General features: G+C 36.0%; 1 protein-coding gene across 4 annotated transcripts in view; it reads left to right on the top strand.

Annotated features, from left to right (window-relative positions):
- The window catches only part of ikzf4 (IKAROS family zinc finger 4), a 109,061-nt gene that overhangs the window by 65,637 nt on the left and 18,631 nt on the right, over positions 1–24,793 (top strand). For all 4 annotated transcript variants that reach the window (XM_039747249.1, XM_039747248.1, XM_039747250.1 and 1 more), the window contains one exon: positions 21,422–21,574. In XM_039747249.1, coding sequence (XP_039603183.1) covers positions 21,422–21,574 — 153 coding nt within the window. The remainder of the gene's footprint in view (positions 1–21,421; positions 21,575–24,793) is intronic.

Below are 24,793 nucleotides of genomic sequence, written 5' to 3'. Positions count from 1 at the left end.
GCCTCCTCCCTAAACTCAACCTTGCAGTCTTCCTTTTTCAACTTCCACCATTTGATCCTTCACTCTCTTCCTCTTCTTGATCTCTAACGTCATCCTACAGACCACCATCCTATGCTGCTTAACTACACTTTCCCCTGCCACCACTTTGCAGTCTTCAGTCTCCTTCAGATCAATTCTTCTGCAAAGGGTGTAATCTACCTGTGTACATCTTCCTCCACTAGTGTACGTAACCCTATGTTCCTCCCTCTTCTTAAAATACGTATTCACCACAGCCATGTCCATCCTTTTGGCAAAATCCACTATCTTCTAACCTTCTTCATTCCTCTCCTTGACACCATACCTACCCATCACCTCCTCATCTCCAGTGTTCCCTTCACCAACATGCCCATTGAAATCTGCTCCAATCACCACTTTCTGTCCCTTGGATACACTGTTCATCACTTCATCCAACACACTCCAAATATCTTCTTTCTCACCCATTGCACACCCAACTTGCGGTGCATATGCACTAACAACAGTCATCATCACACCTCCAATTTCCAGCTTCATAATCATCACTCTGCCTGACACTCTTTTCACCTGCAAAACACTCTTGATATACTGTTCCTTCAGAATAACTCCTACCCCATTTTTCCTCCCATCCACACCATCATAGAACAATTTGAATCTATCTCCAATCCACCTGGCCTTACTCCCCTTCCATTTAATCTCTTGCACGCACAATATATCAACCTTCTCTCCATCATATCTGCTAACTCTCTCCCCTTACCAGTCATACTGCCAACATTCAAAGTTCCTACCTTCAGTTTCACTCTCTTTACTTTCCTCCTCTCCTCCTGCCTCCGGACACGTCTCTCCCCTCTTCTTCTTCTCCTTTGGCCAACAGTAGCCCAATTTCAGCCAGCACACTGTTGGCTTACAGTACTGTTAGCAGTTGTCGTTAACCCGGGGCTCGACCAATCTGGTATGGAAATTTGTATTGTTGTCCGCATATTGATTTGGCAAAATTTTACACCAGATTCCCTTCCTGACGTAACCCTCCCTATTTATCCGGGCTTGGGACCTGCACGAAGAAAAACACTGGTTTGTGCATCCCCAGTGGCTGGGTTATTATAAGGTATAGTGGTAATTCTTAACAAATAGAAAACATTTTCATATAAATAATAAACATTTATCAGCAAATTGTTTAACATTCTGGGCTTATTACTGAAGTCATAAACCATACAGCTTTTATAGAAAGACACTTGTAATTTGTCAGGTTTAAAAATAACTGCTTGTATATATCACTCTTGGAATACTTTTCGACTACACATTTTCTTTATATATGTTAAAAGTGTTTTGCATACAGTATGTATTACCCATTGATTTGTTTACTATATGTGCAGAAATAGTGCTTTCCTATGAATGAGGCCTTGACTTGTACTTATGTTTTGGCACTATCAGTTACAGACATCTCTTCATATACCTTAAAGACAGCAAAAATGTTTAATTCATTGACATATTGAAAATTTTCCAGTGGATTTGACAATAATACAGTATTTAGTCTTTTTCTCAGCAATATATTATGTGTATCTATTTGAATATCCTGCGTTATCAGAGATTTTAACTTTGTAAAGTATTACCTGAAACCTGCCCAGACAAGATTCAAGGAAAAAATGGTGATATGTGGTCAAGTTCTTTTTGACATCATACAGAGCATTACTTATATGATATGGCTATAATAAAAACATGCCTGTTCGATAAAAACTGGGTTGTGTTTCTATAACATGTTGATCACCCTCTCACTTCTTTCTTGTTAGCTTTTGTAAGAAAAAGATCATTTTGATAAGTGAACATTTGGAAGTCTTTTAAGAGGGGAAAATGTTTCAGTTGGGTTTTGAGTTGCCCAACTGTTTTAAGCAGATTGCAGACCTTGGTGCCATATCTGATTCCTCTAAGCTGTTCCATAGAACAAATTATTCCCAATAGGTCAGCTTTTCCCAGTCTACCAAGGAAAGTCATACTGGTAATATTCTCATTTATTAAGAATATCAGTAGTTAGACTTGCACCCATAATTGTTGGTTTATTTAGGTATGGGAGACATTTCTGGACATGGTGATAAGTTTCAAAAGCAAATGAGGTGTGCTTTTCTGTAGACAAAGATAAGAATGATAAAAGTCACTAGACCAGCTTTTTAGTTTAGCTTAATAGCAAATCCTATACTGAAAGTGTATTTTGTATAATATTAGAATTTCATTATAATATTTAATTTTTTTTATCAGGGACAGATTTATATTAGGAAAAAAATCTTACTAGGAGGAAAAAGGAAGCATACCACTTACAAAAGTGTTCAGTCTCCAACTATATAATATTTTGTAGAGTTGCATTGTGTAGTGATATCCTTTTGGGCATTAGCATATCCCAGCTTTGCTCACTGCTCAGGAGTGATTCTGACCAATTCTTCACGTCAAATTTGCTCCAAGTTCAGGTTAGCCCGGATGAGAATTGTGCATTGCAGATTTAAAAAACCATTTTCAATTGATCAGAGAGCCAGGCTTTGACTTGTCATTGTAAAATATTTCTCTTTATGCCTTTGAGCTATTCCAAAATTACATTGGTCTAGTATTTGAGATCATTGTCTTGCAGTGATTGGTTTTCACAGATCTTTAGGATTTTAGCAAACTAAAACAGGTTATTTTGTAATGTTTGCTTGTATTTCCTACCTATTTTTGTTACTTCTATTTTAACTAGATGTCCAGTCTCTGCTGATGAAAAGCAGCTATACAACATAATGCTAACACCAGCATACTTCACTGTAGGTATGTTTTTTTTTTTTTGTTTTTTTTTTTGTCAAGGTGTTGGCAGTTTTACATTCATGTTACACATCTCTGAACTTCACCCAGAAAGCTCTATCTTGGTCTTTTCTGACCATAAAACTACTTTCCACATCGTATTTTTTTTTTGGTGAACTCCAGATGTGCTTTCACCTGTTTTTTTTTTTTTGGAGGAATGGATTTTGTGCTACCCTCCTATGCAGGACATCATTATTCAGATCACAAAACAAGATGACAGGTACTATATACAGCATCTGACAGCGTTTGGTTAATTTGATGTAGCTTTTGCCCAGTAAGTCATTCAAACAAATAGATATTGATATGATTTTATGTTTTATTTTGAAGAGATCTTTAGTATTCATTTTCAGAGCTCTTCTTCAGATTTTCAACTTGAATAATGACCCAATTAACTGTGTAGTGTTATCCAAAAAATGTTGTGTTAAGAAAATTTGAGCTTCATTGCTTTGAAATAAAAATATTACAGTGAACAAAAGTTAATTGTAGGATTTGTTATTCAGTAAAATTAGACAGTCAAGGGTCTAAATGTTTTTATGAGGCGTTGTCTACTATATTAAAAACAGTAGTATGTGTGTCCATTCCCTCTTGGCAGTCATTGGTTAGTTTGGCTTTGGTGATGCGACAAAATAGAAAGTGTACAATTGAGACACAGGAGGAAAATGGCATGGGAGGCATGAAAAGAGTCACCTTCAAATATAGCAAGTATAAAAGCAGACAGGATGTGAAAAAGGCGCCTCAAAAATAATGACAGAATCTAAGAAGCAGGCTTTACTGGAACATGCTTGAGAAGGAGCACCAGTGAATAGAGGTTCAGACAAAAGCAGGTTCTGAAAAAAAGCACAAGAGGTATATTTTAGGCAAGAGTTTGCAGATATTTTAAGTTATTGTATTACCTATTCTATTACCTGTCTTCAACAGTTTTGCGTGGCTCGTACCTACATAAACATTTTAAAAACAAGTAATTTAAAAATATGGAAATGTAGCTTTGTATTTTCCTCAGGTGGGTGATGAACAACTTCTTAGGATGCCCTTATCACAATCTGAGTATAGTCAGTTACTATGATTATGTTAAGAAAACACAATGGCTCTAATTTATTCAGTATAAAGGAGCAATTATTTTTTCATAAAACGCATAGCTGGTATTGGATAACTTTGTTCATTTAATATGAAAGTTACAAGAAAAATGTTATCTGGTCTTTCAGGTTACATTTTTAAAATGAACTTATAATACTTGAAAATATTTAGTGACAAATATGTACAATAATTGGGGAAATCTGGAAAATGGAAAAATAATTTTTTCTTGACAGTTCACCTGTTATGATACATAGTGAATTGTCAGCCCTTGTGGGAAGCATGTAGTATTTGGCTCTTTTTAACTTGTATATAGTATATTGAAGCCCAAAGGCTAACATTTTATTATTTTTCTGAGTCACGTTATTTCATACAGAGTTGTAGGGGACCAGAGAATACCTAGGCAAGATTGAAACTAAGACAGGAACAGAGTGCCAGTCCATTGGAAAGTTTAATTTCTGACATACTAGCAACCTTGGCACATTTTGTGTTCCCATTCAACCACAGAAATTTTGCACTTACAGAAATTCTACACCTACTTGATATTTAAGCCCTGGACTCAGTAGCTGTGATGAAGCACCAGTACAAACCACTGTGCCACAATGCCAATATGTATATTAGGCACATTGTAAATTACAGATATACCAAGTATGGGGTTTGTGACAGTGGGCCAAGCAATTGATTTATGCTCTGTCAAGAGCTGGTTCTGCTTTTTGTACCATACAGCACCGCCAGGATAAGGTATAGCCCTCTATCTTGTTCCTGATGTAACAGAGATTGTCTCTGGTCCCCACAGTTAAACTGAATTGAGGTGTCTGGAGAATATTACTGGAGAAAGTATTATTTAAACTTTGCTCTTTTACACAACAGTAGAACAGCTAAAAAGATACAAAACTATATACAGTCATTATTCATTAAAATGCATTATGGAGGAATAAAAATGTATTATTTATTTAATAAAATAATGGACAATTGAAATAGAAAAATAAAAATTTTTATAGAGCATTTTATTTCAATTTATTCTTTATTTTGTGTTCTTTTTAAAGATTTCATAGCATGCCACATTATTTCTTCCATGTAGCTAAATGTAAACATCCTGCCAAACCGTACCCAATGAATGCTATGTTGTCTTAGTTTATATTTTTAGCTTACCATTAATTTAGTGTGCCACATTAACAACAGTGGTTAACATTACTATCTCAATGTCTCCAGAGACCAGGGGTTGATTTCTCCTTGTTTATCTGGAGTTTCTGTATTTTTTTTGTATCCCTGATGGTGTTTTTTTCTAGGCACTCCAGTTTCCTCCTGCATTCAAAAGATTTGCATATTAGGTTGGCATTTCTAAATTGGCTTGGTGTTGTTTTCTGCATATTTGTGACTTATAATAGACAGGCATTCTGTCAAGGCTTTAAGGCTCCTATCTTTTGTCCAGATGTTTCTGGATAGGATCAGGCTCCAAACCATAACTCATTCAGCAAAGAAAAAACACCCCAAAAAAGAACTTTAAAGAGACATGATCAAACTACAGTGTATTTTAATAAATGTTTTGATTTCCCTATCCACAATCACAAAGCCAGACTGTAGAAAAAATTACATTTAGGCATGTAGTATGGTTTTGTAGTTTTCATGTTAGACTGTAAAACCACGAAGTTGCTAGTTCTGCCATCTTGCTGACTCTGTGTGGTCTGAGAATTTTTTTATGTATGTCACATGCATGTCCACTATTTATTACATCTAAAGTATTTAAAATTTTTATTCCTCACTGATTGTTATATTACTCTCAAAGTGACTATGTGACATTGCAGTTATTTCAAACTTACAAGACTGTACTCACATCTCACTTCAAGTAACAGCACACTTGTATTTTTGATTGTATAACCTTTGTTTATCATGAATGCAGTGAACAGTTTTTTGACTGAAGAGAGAGAGCACCTTTTGCTATTCAAATGCTAACTTCTCAACAGAGATCAGAGAAACTTGGCACAATCGGTCCTGTTAGCTAATGGTACTTTGGTGAGAATTTTCATCCTTGCATCTCCAGCTAACAGGGAAATTGGCACCAAGCTACAATAGAGCTACACAAGCAAAAAATAAATAAAATGTGTTTCACCACATTAATTCGCTTGATAAACTTAGCAAGTCACTTAACTTCCCTTTGCTGAATCATGAAAGAAGTATGGAAGCATTTGCATTGCAATGGGTTATGAACCATGCTCAATGGATTACCTCATTATAGTTCTCAGCAGTTATCCAGACTTTTCTTTATTGTAACATTCCATTTTCAGGTAAATTAATTAGGTTAAAAAAATAACATAGACTTCAAGTACTGTAGATTACTTTGTCCATCTAGAATTGGAGTCCTCTCATCATCTTGTAAGATTCTGGTGTTATTTGATAAACCTTTCATTTTATTTATTAACAATATTGGTCACAAAACAATGTGTCTGATTTAAGTTTCTATAATCTAGAAACACTGTGCTATATATTGTGTAACCCTATTTTCCTAGTCCTATCAATGCCACGTGTGTTCTTTAAATAGAGATACTAGTCTCAAAGAGCCTTTTCAGACTTAGTGTGTGTTTCTCAGCCTTCATTCTGACAATATTCTGACTGGTCCAAAAATATATTTTCTTCATTAGCCTTTTCAGAACTGAGTTTTCTCTTGCCTGCTGAAGTGTGAAAGCTGTGCAAGATTAATCTAGTTCTCTTAATACACTGTAGAGTTTTCATCAAGTGCACCCGATTTTCCTTTAACCCTAGGAAATAATGTACCAACCATCTTTACATTAATTTCTTTACACCTCTGATTATTTCTGCTTGTTTTACATCTGTCATCTAATGGCACCTGTGGTCCTATTGATGTCCTCTAGAAAACATTTAGGCCAATTTTACTTTCTTAGTGCAATTGAATATATAACCAGCCCTCATTAATTACAATCCATTAATCTTTAGTTAGTTTTTCCCCAACTACAGCAGGTGTGGGGTTAACGGGAATTTACAGAGTCTAGCCTATTCATACCACAGAACCAATATTTTTAAAAAAACACTCTTAATAAAGGTTAAACCACAGCACAGGACGTGCTTGTTTTTATGGCACCTTTTTTTATTATAAACAACTTTTCATTAAAGCCTCATTTACAAAATATTTTACACCAAAGAGTTGGAAGTAAACAGTATAAACTAAAAACATTAATTTTCTTAACATTCTATTTTTCAGATTTTGTGGAAATCAACATTTTTTGTTTCATAAAAGCACATTAAAGCAATGCTCTTAGTTGTACGATTTCTCTCTATTATACAGTACATCCAGAAAATATTCACAGCGCATCACTTTTTCCACATTATGTTACAGCCTTATTCCAAAATGGATTAAATTCATTTTTTTCCTCAGAATTCTACACACATCACCTCATAATAGCAATGTGAAAAAAGTTTACTTGAGGTTTTTGCAAATTTATTTAAAATAAAAAAACTGAGAAATCACATGTACATAAGTATTCACAGCCTTTGCTCAATACTTTGTCGATGCGCCATTGGCAGCAATTACAGCCTCAAGTCTTTTTGAATATGATGCCACAAGCTTGGCACACCTATCCTTGGCCAGTTTTGCCCAATCCTCTTTGCAGCACCTCTCAAGCTCCATCATGTTGGATGGGAAGCGTCGGTGTACAGCCATTTTAAGATCTCTCCAGAGATGTTCAATCGGATTCAAGTCTGGGCTTTGGCTGGGCCACTCAAGGACATTCACAAAGTTGTCCTGAAGCCACTCCTTTGATATCTTGGCTGTGTGTTTAGGGTCGTTGTCCTGCTGAAAGATGAACCCCAGTCTGAGGTCAAGAGCGTTCTGAAGCAGGTTTTCATCCAGGATGCCTCTGTACATTGCTGCAGTCATCTTCCCCTTTATCCTGACTAGTTGCCCAGTTCCAGCCGCTGAAAAATTTCCCCACAGCATGATGCTGCCACCACCATGCTTCACTGTAGGGATGGTATTGGCCTGGTGATGAGCGGTGCCTGGTTTCCTCCAAACGTGACGCCTGGCTTTCACACCAAAGAGTTCAATCTTTGTCTCATCAGACCAGAGAATTTTGTTTCTTATGGTCTGAGAGTCCTTCAGGTGCCTTTTGGCAAACTCCAGGCGGGCTGCCATGTGCCTTTTACTAAGGAGTGGTTTCCGTCTGGCCACTCTACCATACAGGCCTGATTGGTGGATTGATTCAGAGATGGTTGTCCTTCTGGAAGGTTCTCCTGTCTCCACAGAGGACCTCTAGAGCTCTGACAGAGTAACCATCGGGTTCTTGGTCACCTCTCTGACTAAGGCCCTTCTCCCCTGATCGCTCAGTTTAGATGGCCGACCAGCTCTTGGAAGAGTCCTGGTGGTTTCAAACTTCTTCCACTTACAGATGATGGAGGCCACTGTGCTCATTGGGACCTTCAAAGCAGCAGAAATTTTTCTGTAACCTTCCCCAGATTTGTGCCTCGAGACAATACTGTCTCAGAGGTCTACAGACAATTCCTTTGACTTCGTGCTTGGTTTGTGCTCTGACATGAACTGTCAACTGTGGGACCTTATATAGACAGGTGTGTGCCTTTCCAAATCATGTCCAATCAACTGAATTTACAACAGTTGGACTCCAATTAAGCTGCAGAAACATCTCAAGGATGATCAGGGGAAACAGGATGCACCTGAGCTCAATTTTGAGCTTCATGGCAAAGGCTGTGAATACGTATGTACATGTGCTTTCTCAGTTTTTTTATTTTTAATAAATTTGCAAAAACCTCAAGTAAACTTTTTTCACGTTGTCATTATGGGGTGTTGTGTGTAGAATTCTGAGGAAAAAAATGAATTTAATCCATTTTGGAATAAGGCTGTAACATAACAAAATGGGAAAAAGGGATGCTCTGTGATTACTTTCCGGATGCACTGTTTCTGGTTGCTACTGACCGCAGCATGGAAGACTTTTCTCAAAAAAGAAATAAGTGGGTGTAGAAAGAGTTCACCCCAACCTAGACTGTCTGTAGGATTTTCTACAACCAAAATTTGCAGCATATTTAAATTTGATATTTTTTTATCTTGGCTAACAGAGCATATTTCTCATTTTGATAAGACAAAATAAGTTTTTGTAGTAGAAAAGTAAAAGAAATTTGAGATATCTAGCACATGACTTGACTCACATAAAGTTGTCATTTTGAATCTTGACCCCATGTTGCTCGGAATCAATGGGCTTCTAGCATTGCACTTTTGTTAAAAACTTTTAATTGGATGGAGTGTCTTTATTTTAGGTTTTGTCCACACTTAATTTTACACACGCACAGACGGTGGTACTTTGGTATATCTGCAAATAACATTTTTTAGAAATCCAAATAAAACTATTGTAACACAGCAAATTGTGACACCAATCTTGTAGCAGTCTTGTAGTTAAATAATTTCTCCATAAGCCCTTTGTGATTTAGTTGTTTATGTGGTACAGGTTAGATAATCCTGGGGTGGTGAAAAGACTTACCCAGTCTAAGTTTCTTGTTTTTAAGCTTTGTGCCAAGGAGTTTGAATATTTTATGAATTTTATGTAGAATAAAAGAAATCTTCAATTAACTGATTTGTTTTAAATAGTTTACATTTCTATAAAACCATGTATTTATGTCAAAATTCACATTTGTTGAAAACAAGGCGATGTCTCCTGTAATTTAAAAGTAATAACCATTTTCCATTTCAACTATTAATTTATTTGAGGAACATCTGTATCACTAAGTCCCTTTTGTCATCTAATAGATATTCCCTCTAGTCATGATTTCGTTTGTAGAGACAATGAATGCTACAGAATATTATAGCTAGATCAGTCATGCTAATGTAAACAGCATCTACAATAAAAAGTTTATATGGTTATATACAATCATTTTTATATTTATATATAAAAAATTATGTATTTCCTTCCCCTTTTCTGAATAATTAATCAGTTGATTTTAAGGAGGCCTTATAGACAGTTTGACATCCATGGCAGAGCGACAGGCGCTGAGCAGGCTCCTGTCAATTATGAAGAATCCACTGCATCCACTGAACAGTATCATCTCCAGACAGAGGAGCAGCTTCAGCGACAGACTGCTGTCACTGTCCTGCTCCACTGACAGACTGAGGAGATCGTTCCACCCCCACACTATGCTACTCTTCAATTCCCCCGGGGGGGGTGGTTAAACGTTAACATTATGCTAAGTTATTGTCTGTTTTACCTGCATTGTTATCACTCTTTAATTTAATATTGTTTTTGATCAGTATGCTGCTGCTGGAGTATGTGAATTTCCCCTTGGGATTAATAATGTATCTATCAATCTTATAGCAATATACATATGTTGTTACATTCTGAATGGATAGTAGCTCAGCATACTTAAGTGTAATGTTGTGAATAATCCAGTCAAGTGATTTGACTAAAGAAAAAAAGTGCAATAAATTGTCATATTAACTGTATCATTTCTGTTGTTTTTTTCCCTTGAAAAATCACAAAAGTTTTGTATGTTATTGTTGATGCTGTAGAAATGACATATTAATCATTTTTTGTTGAACAGTAGACATAAAAAAGGTTTGCTGTTGTTTTTCTTAGTAAACTTACAGGGTGTCAGCAGCTTTTGTGCAATTGCTAAAAGCTTGACAGTAGCTCAAATTAATTATTCATGTTTAATCAATAGAAATATTATTAATGAATATCCTGCCTACAAAATTAACATACTTTTTTGTATTGAATTTTCATTTTTACAAAATTTAAATGCTTTCCATTATAGTAAGGTTTTTTTTTTTTTTAATACTTAATTCAGATATTAGCTATGATATACTTAAGTTAACATTTAGAATGTACTTGCTTTCATATACAATATGTACAGAACAAGTATTGGTTCCAGTTTCAGTGCTTTATTTTAGAGAAAAAATATTGCGGAAACTTGCCTTCAGTATAAAACAACAGCAATATTGGGCGATGCTGTGAGCTCATAAAACAGGCTTGAATTACAATGCAAGACCCATTTTAAAAATTGTCAACACAATACAGATCCAACTTGTGCATAAGGTGAAGTGACATTCTAAGCACAGTCCCATATATTAGCTCCAATTTTGGTGTTGTGACTTTTTTTTTATATCTTTAATTGTACTAATTTCTGGATGTGGGTCATTTTTCAGACATTGCATTGTGCGTGTTTTTGCACTTTATATACATACAACCATGCTCAACATTTAATCAACAGTCACATCTTCTTATTGCAAAACTGATTCCACCACACATGTTAATCTTTTAGTTTGCTTTAGCCATGTTTGCACCTCACATAATATCTGTTTAACTGCTAACCTCCAGCTAAGAAAGTACACTTTTAAATTCTGTTTTTGTAAATTGTAATGCAGCTGCCAGCGACGCTTGTTAAGCAGGTTAGGAAGGGCAAGAAAGTAAACCTCAAAGTGCATGTGCCTGGGTAACAATCTGGTGCGCAGATAATATTTCTTAGACCAGTGCTTCTTAAACTTGGTCCTGGAGACCCACTATGGCTACAGGTTTTTGTTCCAACCAGATTCATAATTGGTGACAACAACTGTTAACACTGATCTCATTTAATTAGCTGTATTTTTTCCTCTTATTCTACATTCAGAAAAGCACCACAGCATGATTTATACATTTATAAGACATTTAGAAATATTTCTATTTTTGCTATAGATTTAAATGCTTAACTGTCTTTGTTGACTTCATTATAGTTTGCCCTTTCTCTGTGCAGTTTTTCCCACTTCGTTGTATCTTATTAATGACATTTAAAAACGAGCAAAGCAGACACCCAGGCAAACAATACTGAATAATCAAAGGCTGCAACTACTTTAGCATCAATCCCACTAATTAGTAAATAATGGATTAATTAAATAGTTAGAACACCTGGAAAAATAGAATGAAAATGAAAATATTGTTAAAAAGAAACAAAATACATTATTCCCATATAATTGCTTGGTACTTTTTTTTTTTTTAATAACAAACTTAGTTTTCTAAATTGTTCCCAAAACACAGAACTTGGGAAATAACAGTTCAGTTAATTAGACCAGGAGTCCAATTAAAAATAGAAACTGGTTGGAACAAAAACCTGCAGCCACAGTAGGTCCTCAGGACCAAGTTTGGGAAGCACTGTCTTAGACCAATTAATCACCCACTATAGAACCATCATTAAACTCTATTATCAGTGATGTTTATCTTAATACTTCTATATTATAGAAACACAGTGAATGTTTGTGATAATTCTCCAAAACTACAAAACAGGAATCTTGCATTTAAAATTGTTAGCTGTGAATATGCTCAGTACAACTAAGATCTTATTCCAGGAAAATGGCAACAAATGCCCATTTTTAATATGCCAACATCACACAAGTGGTTGCTAAAGGATATGGAACCTGTCAAACAACAGCCAGTTAGCTAGGAGAAAAATATAAGACATTTTTTATATATAGTGTAACACAATATGGGTTCATTAGAGATTGGGACTTCATGATAAAACTTCACAGGTGTCACAGAGACTGGCAACAATTCTAGAAAAGAAGGTCATCACTCGAGATAGGGAAATGTCCAGTTAATGCCATTTAATGAATGCAAAGGCAACTTGAGTGAGCCACACAAGGCCGGTGGAAGTAATGCAGCTCATAAAGCCTCAAAGACTGTAATTTACCTCATTTTTCTGAACAGGTATCTCATAGTTTTGTTCTCCTTTGGTAAGTAGTCATGGATAATGCTTCTAAATTGAACATGAAATCAACATTAAAAGTTGTTTTTAGTTGGTATTTTTTGTGCTTCCTGACATCACCCAAAGATAGAAGAAAAAGTAACTCCCAGATCAGATAGTAAAAGAAGCTAGTTTTTTTCCACTTTGAAAACAAATCTCCTGAGTGAAAGTGATTTTCTAAGCAGTGGTAAATGGATATGTGTTTTAAAATCAATATTATTAAAAAGTTGTAGATAATTATAAAATATAAAAATAGCTGTCCTGAACTGGCTTCTTGTGGGTATAACTATTAAATGTATATACAGTAAACTGATAAAACAAATGAAATGATGTGGCACTGTCATTCTTTAGAAGTTGCTCCAGTGTTGTGCCATACTCTTCTGAAAAGGTTTGCCACACTGTTCCTAGCATTACATTTGGTTATTGGCACCATCTGTCCATCATTCAGAGTGCATGAAGTTCCTAGTACAGTCAACCCTCGTTTATCGTGGTTAATCCGTTCCAGACTCTGCCGCGATAAATGAATTTCCGCGAAGTAGGATTCTTTATTTATAAATCGAATATTTTCGCAGTTAGAGCATAGAAAACCTGTTTACGACTTTCTAAGTACATTTTCTAACATTGTTAGAGCCCTCTAGACATGAAATAACACCCTTTAGTCAAATGTTTAAACTGTGCTCCATGACAAGACAGAGATGACAGTTCCGTCTCACAATTAAAAGAATGCAAACTTATCTTCCTCTTCAAAGGAGTGTGCGTCAGGAGCAGAGAATGTCAGAGAGTGAGAAAAGCAAACAATCAAAAATCAATAGGGCTGTTTGGGCTTTTAAGTATGCGAGGCACCACCGGACAAAGCAGCTACAAGGAAGGCAGCAATGTGAAGGTAGTCTTTCGGCATTTTTTAGATGAGCATCCGTATCCTCTAGGCCAGTGTGCGAAAGCCCCCTCTGCGAACACCCCCTCCGTCACAAGCAGAGAATGTCAGAGAGAGAGAGAGAGAGAGACAGAGACAAGCAAACAATCAAAAATCAGTACGTGCTGTTTGGGCTTTCAAGTATGCGAGGCACCGCATGGGAAGCATATTGTATATCATTGAGGAGTTTTATTTAATATGTAATACGTGCTCTGATTGGGTAGCTTCTCAGCGATCTTGCAATAGCGTCCCTTGTATGAAATCAACTGGGCAAAGCAACTGAGGAAGCATGTACCATAAATTAAAAGACCCATTGTCCGCAGAAATCCACGAACCAGCAAAAAATCTGTGATATATATTTAGATGTGCTTACATTTAAAATCCGCGATAGAGTTAAGCCGCGAAAGTTGAAGCTCGATATAGCGAGGGATCACTGTATTCTGATATTCTGACGGCTGTTCAGAAACTGCTTATAGGCACATGCCTATTATGACTCTGAACTAGATAAGTGGGCTTGGTTTAGAAATGGAATGGATATAGTATTACAGGAAGAAGAGGGGCTCTATATGTCCTAAGTAATTTGGTGCGGCCATTTCCCAAAACTGCATTCTGGCCCAACTTAAATGCTGGTTTACAAAAGCCCTTTATTAGCTGTGCTGTATGTACAGTAGTGCCTTAAAAAATAAGATTTTTGCTTCACCACAAAATCATCTTTAGAGGTGCTTTTATGTTCCAGTATCCTTTAAAATATGATTGGACTATATTATTGGTGCTGATACCTAAACTAACTCATGTTTTTAAATTTATTGATAACCCATTGTAGTGAAAAGTCAAGCAAAATGACACCTTTTATTGGCTGACTAAAAAGATTACAATGTGCAAGCTTCTTTAGGCAAGATGTAATACAACTTTAAAGCTTGCATATTATAATGTTTTTAGTTAGCCAATAAAAGGTGTCATTTTGCTTGACTTTTCACTACATTCATAATTGCTAACACGGTACAACACCCTAGTACTTGTTGATAACCCATTGAATAACTTGTGTGCTCTAGCAACAAAAATACCTTTTCACATATAAAAATATAAAGGCCAATGAAATATGAAATATTTTTGTGGAGAACAAAAGACAAAAATAAAATACTGTGGATATTTCGGAATATACTAATTCTTTACTAATTCAAGATAATTGTCACGTGTGCAGAGTAATGCAGAATTGTTTATTGTATATGTCTCAAGTTTCGTTGTTAACAAACAAAACATTAACAATATGTTTTAATTAATGATGGCAGTTATATTGTAGTTTAGTCAACCTGGCGTCTTATTTCTCACTAAAGCAGTTTTCCCTTTATCTATTAGATGCAAACTATCCATCCATCCATCCATCCATTATCTAACCCGCTGAATCCGAATACAGGGTCACGGGGGTCTGCTGGAGCCAATCCCAGCCAACACAGGGCACAAGGCAGGAACCAATCCTGGGCAGGGTGCCAACCCACCACAGGACACACACAAACACACCAAGCACACACTAGGACCAATTTAGAATCGCCAATCCACCTAACCTGCATGTCTTTGGATTGTGGGAGGAAACCGGAGCGCCCGGAGGAAACCCACGCAGACACGGGGAGAACATGCAAACTCCACGCAGGGAGGACCTGGGAAGCAAACCCGGGTCTCCTAACTGCGAGGCAGCAGCGCTACCACTGCGCCACCGTGCCGCCCCTAGATGCAAACTAGTAACAAAATAATTCTCACATATACTGGTCTGTAATTCCGCTTCTTGTTCAAGCTGCTGAAATCACTGTAAAATACTACACTCAAATAACTGAATTCATATCAAATAAAGAAAAATTAATATTACTTTTTCTGTGTATGTTATTTAAATATGATTAATTTTGTTGTAAACGAATGTGTCTAAAATTATTCTTTATTAAATTATTCTCTTACTCTATTATTATATAAGAGAATATTTTTTTCCATTCCTTCTTTAATTGTGTTTCGTCAAATGTTTCAAGTTTACATGGTGACTTATTTGTCTGGTTTTGTTTGTTTTTTTAACATCATTTAATACAAACTTGATTTGTTCAGCTATCATTTAAATCTGATCACCTGCTAAGTGGTTATGTTACAGTGAGTTTTGCTACCTTACTACCTTCCCTGTAATTATACAGTGCATGTGTGCAAGCATTCTCTATTTCTTCTTACATTCCATTTGCAAGAGTATTGGGTTACTTGGCAACTATAAAATCCCCCCAGTGTTTGTGAACTTGGGTGTGCATACAGATATATCCTGTAATAAACTGCCATATTATTCATATTTGCAACTTTGTGTTCCCAATGTAAATTCTAGCCTCATTGAACCCTAAACAACAGGTCAGAAGTGGGTAGATTAATTAAGAAGATCAGCAATACTTGATGAATGAAAATAGATGGACAAATAGCTTTCATATTCTGGTTCAAAACTAGTTGTCTTGGTTTTTATTTTTTTTTACAATTACAGAATTTCTCCTGTTTTATTTCTTTCATATGTTATGCTAATTATGATTGTTTTAATTATATAGTGGCACTTAATAAACAAGTTCATGCTAATAAAACTACTTGTTCACTCAAATGCCTCACACTTTATGCTTTGCAGGAGCCAACCCTGGACAGACTCCAATTAATCATGCATTACATTGACACATACACCCACAATCAAAGTCAGTGCAAACCTGAGAATTTTAAATGCAGCTCAAATACACCATTGCATATTGATGAATAGACAGTGTACTTCTAGAAAGACATATTGATCATTTGACAGTAAAATTCTTATATCCATTTTTGTGGACAATGAAGTTATGGTAAAATGTTGGTTTATGCTTACACATTATTTAAAGTGTGAATCATTGATTCTTAAAGGTACATTATAACAGAGTGATGAGGAACTGCACATTTAATTTCATGGAGTTTCGGGCCAGTTTTTTATACAATGTATGCTATTTATGTTTCATCACCCATTTTATTAGTCAGTTTTTGATTTTTACAATTTTCTAAATTATAAAAGTATGCTCTAGATTAGATTGATGCAGAGGAAGAAGTATTGTAATTATGAAGTGAAATTAAAGTACCCTCACAATAGAGCAGCTTATAGGCACTTATAGCAGTGTTATATGCAGTTACAGTTTTTGATATTTCCACCGGTGGTCATGCCTTGCTACCATAATTTATCTCTACTGAGAGTGAGTGATCAGTTAACTCTTTTATCTGTCTTGCTGAAGAAAACATTGCTTTTATGTGTGGTCTCTCATGCTTCTACTCTTTTTTGTGGCACCCACTCCCAGTTATACTCCTGGCTATATTTTGCTGCTCAGATCCAACAAGAGGATTACTCTTTGAGTAAATGGATTCACAGGCCTTTGTTGCTGGAGGACTTCATAGGCAATAATTAATCCGCAACACAGAGAGAAAAAAAAAACAATTCCTGGATAGCTGATGCAGAGAAGTCAAAATTATGTTCACAATAGATTTACTAAAATAATTAAAAAGCAATATGGTTATCCTTGGCAAAAGTTCAAACAAGAACAAACTTTAGTGAGTCCACAACCAGTGGTGCTCAGTACTGATCAATCCAGAGTTTGGTGTTTCTATGCTAAAAACTGTGCCCACCTTATGTTTTGAAATTGAAATCTGTTTTTGTTGTCTAGCTATGGTAGATTCCTCGTTTCTATTATTATTTGAATCCTCTGCTAAAAAAATACTGATTTTTGCTCGAGTAATTTCATATCAATATTACATTAAGTTTCTTTCATGTGTACACTGAAAGCCAATTGAAGGCATAGCATTTTTTTATCATATTTGCAGTATATTGAGTACTCGAGACAGCAGCAAACAAAACACCCACAAGACACGTGTGAACACTGCACCTGAATGATCACATCATTTTAGCTAAGGTTTCTTCTATGCATAATTGTCACAGAAGGTGGCAAGATAACACATTGGTAGGGGCTGTTGCCTCATTTATCCTTTATCCTGGTTTTGAAGTCCATGTACAATCATTCTGTGGACTTTGCCTTCTCTCCTTGCGTCTGCATGGTTTTACCTCTGGTTACACTAGTTTCATCCCAAAAGATGTGCACTGGTTTAATTTTTATTTCAAAATTGACTCTCAATATGTATTGGTGTGTGCATAAGTTTGCTTTGTGAGAGTATGGCGCAGTATCCATGAGTTGTTCCCACTTTAAGCCCATTGGTGCAAGGATTGGCCCCAGCCATATGTAACCATAAATCAGATTAACCAGGTTTGAGAAAGTTTTGTCATATTAAAATTCATATATCCCTTTGTGTGACAGGCAAAACCAGATATATAAGGAAAGGTGTGTGCTCCACTACCTTTAACATCATGGAATTCAAAGATTATTTTTAATGAGTCTTCAAGTGCTCTGAGTAGACGAAGAAGAGAGGTGGACTTAGTTTGTAGTGTCGCCATAGTATTTGACCTTCATATCACAGTGTTTGAGAATTGCATGGTTCATATCAAGTTTATTTTTCCTCCCTTGTGAAATCCAAAATGACCTAATTCAGTCAATTTAAATATAGACAGAACACTTCGAATCCTATCAGCAGTACAAACAATGGAGCTGCATCATCTATAGGAATTTAAAAGCAATGCATTTATATGTGCAACCACCTATAAAATGCATTGCCTATAAATTCCCAAAAAAATTCATAACAATTTTTCTCAATTTATTGCTAATATATTGTAATGAAAATACTGCAGTATTCTACTGCATTGAATTCTTCCCCATTTTTTTTTATATGTACCTGTAAAGCTTGAATAGCCCCTGTTTCGTTGTTTTATCAATATGGAGACTAATATAAATTGCATTCTGACATTACTTGTTTGCATAATTTCATTAAATATGCTCATAACATTGTGGACAGGAGCACCATCAAAGAGTTCCTGGATGCATAGTATTGTTGTGAGCTATCTCTTATGTTATGATACATAGTATACATAAAATTTGTGTTAGAATAATTACACAGTATATTGTGTATTTATGCTGCCTTTTTGACTCTTCTCCAGTTTTCATTAGTTAACCCCTTATCAAGCGGGGTCATTTTTGCTAAATCGCTTGTAATTCGACCTCTCCAAATTAGAATCATTGCTGTTATTGAACTATCTGGAGTATAAACACATGTTTGGTCTCTTTGTAAAGGTAACATTCTCTAGTTTCACCCTTAGTAGTCAGAATCACTGTAGGTGTGACTGATCAAAAGTTATGCACATTAGAACTCACAAAAAAAACGAATTTTTTTGTTCTCGCCTAAGTTTTTTTTATGAAAATAAAGGAAAATAAAGCTGCAGTAGGTAGGTGGGGACAGAAACACACTATGTACCAACAGAATAACTTGTTGACTACTCACATTTCAAATTTGAAAAGAATACCTGTAAAAATGACATTTTTACACCAGTTTTATGTGGGCATGCCCAGGGCTTTTAGAGGGACCATTATCCACATTTTGGAACATATGGAAAAGTGTAATAACTTTTGAATGCTTCAACCCACATATATCAATGAGGGCTCTACTGAAAGCTTACACCTAAAGGAATCTATATCTACACACAGTGTCACTCTATTAGTTATAAAAATAATAAAAACAATAAAAAATACACATTTCTATGTAAAATAGTCAATACAAGTCTTATGGGCCAAAAATATATTTATATTTTTTACTTTTTTTTTATAAAATGCACACAAACTATATACATTTCTTTTACAAACTGTTACAACACAGCTCAGCGTTTTTCCATGTGCCACTTGATGGCAGCAATCACTAGCAAGCAGAAAGCACAAGGCGTGGCACATGTCGCTCTCTGCCATTAGAGTCTCCTGGGCCGGTTGAATACTTTCACGCCGCGTACATGCATCTATTATTTAATCGAGAGTGTATTTACGTTTAAACTTCTACTTTTATTCATATTTAAAATGCGAAAAAACTTGGCGAAATCACAATAAACAACCACGCACCAACTCTGCAGACTGGCACAAATGCCACCTTCGCAGCTCATCGTTTGTTTACAAGTTAGTATGGCAAGTTACATATCAAAATGCTCGGCTGCTCATTGGCTGTAAGTTTTGAGTGTCAGTCACAGTGTCCAATCAAACTGGTAGATTCTACCAGGGTTTGGAGTTGTACGTCATCGTTCAGCTGTCTGTGACACTCGTTGGCTATACGAGGTGCCAGTCAACCCCAGACCCGTCGTAATTGGCCAACTTAGGTGTCGATCAGAAGCTAACACTTCCGTGTTACATGCGGTAGCATGGTTATCGCCGACAGAAACAAATTACGTCTGATATGATCAATAGAAATGGAAAAAAATTACGTAGCTAGTCTCAAGTTATGAAACGTTTTCTGGAGTTTTTGTCCCTTTGAGGATATATCGTGTGTTTTGGACCTAATCGTTTTACTGGATTATATTCGCTGTAGCCTTACGGAGAGAATGGGATCAATACTGCTCGGAAAAATTGATGTTTGACTTGCAGGGGGTCTTCAAAGGTAGGGAAAGTCAACTCTTAAAAGTATGTACGTCTCTGTAAAAAAGGCTTTAGTGTCAGTGCTGTGGTTGTTGTGTGTCAAAATGGTTTATATCATCGGTAAGACGAGACTTTGAAGTTTCATTTGATGGGTAGTATGTCGAGATGCATGGAAGATGGGCATGCACACATTACTGTAACATTTTTAAAACGCTGTTATGTCCCGGGACCGGTACTTTTGTGCGTTGAAGGACAGGATCACAATCAATGGAATCTGAAGGCCCAAAGCCTTTGAAAAAGTTAGTCGATGTTAGAGAGCACTACATAGTGAGACCAACTGTAGTCGAGCAAAGCTGGGACAAACACATTTATGAATTGTGTAGTCAGTTTTAGAAAGATGTGCAAGTGTAAATCTAACTGAGGTGACCCAGCCTGAGAGAACTGTAATCTGATATTGTACAAGCCAAATTTTGCTGCATATTTTGGCTTTGCCCTTGATGTATGCTTTGCTGTACATCTCTTTTTAATTTTGTTTTGGATGGTATTGAAGTTTAAGCTAAACCTTCTCAGTCTTATCGCAAATGGAGCATTCTCCCTCAGAAAGAGATGGTATAGTATAATTCATTACTTGACACTTAATTTTGTTTACCTTAAAAAGAGCCTGTACTTTCCAATATTTTAGAGTGGCAATTGTTATATTATTAGAGATCAATCAATTCTATTCTTCAGAATATAATAGATTTTATTGTGTACAACTTTGATCTTAGATGCATTTTGCTCTTTGATTGCCCCGATTAATTAAGAGGAAAGTAGAAAAAGAATTAGTACTGTGCAAATAGAACATCTAATTGAGTGAAATAGATAACGTTATAAGTGATACAATTAAAATGTATTCTATTCTGCAAAAAATAAAAAAAATATAGATTGTTCCCACTTTGAAAAAAGAGCATTGTATGTCTAACTTTTTCCTTAGTAAGGGATTAAGCTTTACTTTTGTTTCCTTTTGAAGATAGAGCAGTAACAAAGAATTTGCTAACTTCATCATATTACAATTTTCTGCTTTACAAAATTTAACAGGTACATAGAGATATGATATTTGAGTGATAGTTGGAGTTGTCTTGGAGGCTTTTAAATGTTACATGATGGGTTTTAAACCCATACACTTTGGAAATGCAGTAAATAGTGGGACATAGTGGAAGAAGTTTCCTGAAGAAGTAAACTATTGGTGTGAGGATACAATATTTAGTAGTTGGGGGAAATTGGCAGAGAGTGATTGTGCAAACATTTAAGAATTAGCTGCTGTAGGATTTTGCTGCTTACTTAAAATAACATGTGGTCTAACATGATCTTTCCTTTTCCTCAGTGTCATCTCCAACAGTTGGGAAGCCCTACAAATGCAGTTATTGTGGTCGTAGCTACAAGCAGCAAAGCACACTGGAAGAGCACAGGGAACGTTGTCATAGCTATTTGCAGAGCTTAGACCCACAGCAGCCACCTCCTACTGGGCAGCCCCAGGGTAAGAATGGTCACATGAGTACAGATTTGTAGTACAATAATGATGTGGTGATAGTTATCTGGTTTATTAGGCACAATATGAAATGTTTAGCAGTACAAAGTCCTTAATACTCATTTTGAAAAGTGTTTACATGGATTTAAATAATATAAACAATTATTAGCATATTGATATTTGAACCACTACTAATACAGAGATATTGTTACCTAAGATGATTGAAACTCCTCTAGTGGTCTGTTAATTATTTGTAGTCTACTTTTGTTTAATCCACCACCATATTCACAAATCTTGACTGGCTGCTTTCCTTTATTCTTTTTGTCTGTGTCTTTGTAGTTTGTGACATTTTAATGTTGGTTGTTTTTACTCACTATATAAGCTGACATTAAAAAAAATGTAAACAGAATGTAATTCCTTCTTCGGAGATTATACAAAATTCAGCGGTTTATTTAATTGTGATATACTTGAACTACTGGTAGTTATGCATTAAAAATCTTACCTGTCCATGTTTTAAACAGCATGTGATGTTTTTGCTAATTTATATACACTCACCTAAAGGATTATTAGGAACACCTGTTCAATTTCTCATTAATGCAATTATCTAATCAACCAATCACATGGCAGTTGCTTCAATGCATTTAGGGGTGTGGTCTTGGTCAAGACAATCTCCTGAACTCCAAACTGAATGTCAGAATGGGAAAGAAAGGTGATTTAAGCAGTTGTTAAGTTGTTGGTGCCAGACGGGCCGGTCTGAGTATTTCACAATCTGCTCAGTTACTGGGATTTTCACGCACAACCATTTCTAGGGTTTACAAAGAATGGTGTGAAAAGGGAAAAATATCCAGTATGCGGCAGTCCTGTGGTAAAATGCCTTGTTGATGCTAGAGGTCAGAGGAGAATGGGCCGACTGATTCAAGCTGATAGAAGAGCAACTTTGACTGAAATAACCACTCGTTACAACCGAGGTATGCAGCAAAGCATTTGTGAAGCCACAACACGCACAACCTTGAGGCGGATGAGCTACAACAGCAGAAGACCCACGGTACCACTCATCTCCACTACAAATAGGAAAAAGAGGCTACAATTTGCACAAGCTCACCAAAATTGGACAGTTGAAGACTGGAAAAATGTTGCCTGGTCTGATGAGTCTCAATTTCTGTTGAGACATTCACATGGTAGAGTCAGAATTTGGCGTAAACAGAATGAGAACATGGATCCATCATGCCTTGTTACCACTATGCAGGCTGGTGGTGGTGGTGGTGTAATGGTGTGGGGGATGTTTTCTTGGCACACTTTAGGCCCCTTAGTGCCAATTCGGCATCGTTTAAATGCCACGGGCTACCTGAGCATTGTTTCTGACCATGTCCATCCCTTCATGACCACCATGCACCCATCCTCTGATGGCTACTTCCAGCAGGATAATGCACCATGTCACAAAGCTCGAATCATTTCAAATTGGTTTCTTGAACATGACAATGAGTTCACTGTACTAAAATGGCCCCCACAGTCACCAGATCTCAACCCAATAGAGCATCTTTGGGATGTGGTGGAATGGGAGCTTCGTGCCCTGGATGTGCATCCCACAAATCTCCATCACCTGCAAGGTGCTATCCTATCAACATGGGCCAACATTTGTAAAGAATGCTTTCAGCACCTTGTTGAATCAATGCCACGTAGAATTAAGGCAGTTCTGAAGGCGAAAGGGGGTCCAACACCGTATTAGTATGGTGTTCCTAATAATCCTTTAGGTGAGTGTATAAAACATAGGCCTCTTCTTTATTTTTAGATGTCTGTTCTACCTTACATATTGCACTTTTTACCATTTGAAGGTTTCACTTAATTTAAAACTATAGACAATCTGATATTACACTGTGAATTCATCAGCTCTACATGCATAAAATTACTTAATTAAGTAGAAATTAAAGAGCCTTAGGGCACCATGTCACACTCATCCCACCTGATGTCTTTTTATGGCATTTGTGATTAGTATTCAAATAGATGATATGTTGGAAATAGGATAGGAAATTTCTAGACATACCTTTACTTTGTCTAGTATCCAGCTCTGCAAGCATCTTTTCAAGCTCTGCTTTCAAGGGAAATATAAGTAGACATGGAAATTATCCTATCTTCTGTCTGCTGTGATGAGAATCTGCTGTTAATTAAAGAAATGGGTATTGGTGTATATTGTCCAGTCACTATAGTATAAGGGAATTAATGCATCTTTCAATCCTATTTCACAAGATAATGTAATGTCAAATAATGTTCAGAAATAGGTACCAAATCCATTTTTTTATTATCATTATCAGTCTTTTTTCGCAGTGAGCAGAAGTAATTCAAGTGAACAGCATTTTTCTGAAGCTGTAATTCCATGTAGCATGCATGCGTTTTTCAAATTTGTAAGAGTATCTAATTTCTCTTCTACATTTTTGTATATGTGTGTATACATACAGTACCAGTCAAAAGTTTGGACACACTAGAAATTTTTGGCATAATACCATTTAATTGATTTAAAAATACATCCAAGACATATTACTTTTGTTGGTACTGTCTATTACTGCTTGAATAATGTCATTTTCATCATCCATTTTTTCAGTGCCCTAATGGTCAACTCCTTTAGTTTGTCTTCTGTTAGCCATTTTACATGTTAATTAGTAATTGGAGCAACCTTTCTAATTGCATTAGCACTGCTGAAATTTGTTATTTTTTTGACTTGGGTTTCAAGTTACTAGCAATTCTAAAGTTCCATTCAAGGTTCAAATATGGCCTCAATAGAACAGCTTTCTCAAGAAACATGGTGTCTGAAGGTTATTCTATTTGACAGATTATGAAGAAGCTGAAGATTTCATACAAATATGTCTATTGCTGTCTTGCAAAAAAGGTAAACTGGATCTAACCAGAACAAAAAAGGAAGGGTAACGCCCAGATGCACAACTGCATAAGAGGATATGAACATCAGAATCTATAGTTTGAGAAACAAGTGTCTTACATGTCCTTATTTGGCTTTTGTTTTAAATAAATGTCAAATACCATTGTCATGCCAAATACATTGTCATCTGCGGTAATAAAAAGACAACTCCAAGATGCTAACTTAAAAGGCAGAGTTTCAAAGAAAAAGCCATTTGCAAAACTGGCTAATAAAAAGAAAAGGTTAAAATGAACAAAACAACTCTGACGTTGGGCAGAATTTGACTGGAAAAACATGTTATGGTTAACATCCTGGAGTCA

The sequence above is a fragment of the Polypterus senegalus genome, chromosome 3, assembly GCF_016835505.1.
Source record: "Polypterus senegalus isolate Bchr_013 chromosome 3, ASM1683550v1, whole genome shotgun sequence".
In the NCBI taxonomy this organism is placed as follows: Eukaryota; Metazoa; Chordata; class Cladistia; order Polypteriformes; family Polypteridae; genus Polypterus; species Polypterus senegalus.
Note: the sequence above shows the minus strand (reverse complement) of the source record. Positions and strands in the feature narration are given on the sequence as shown.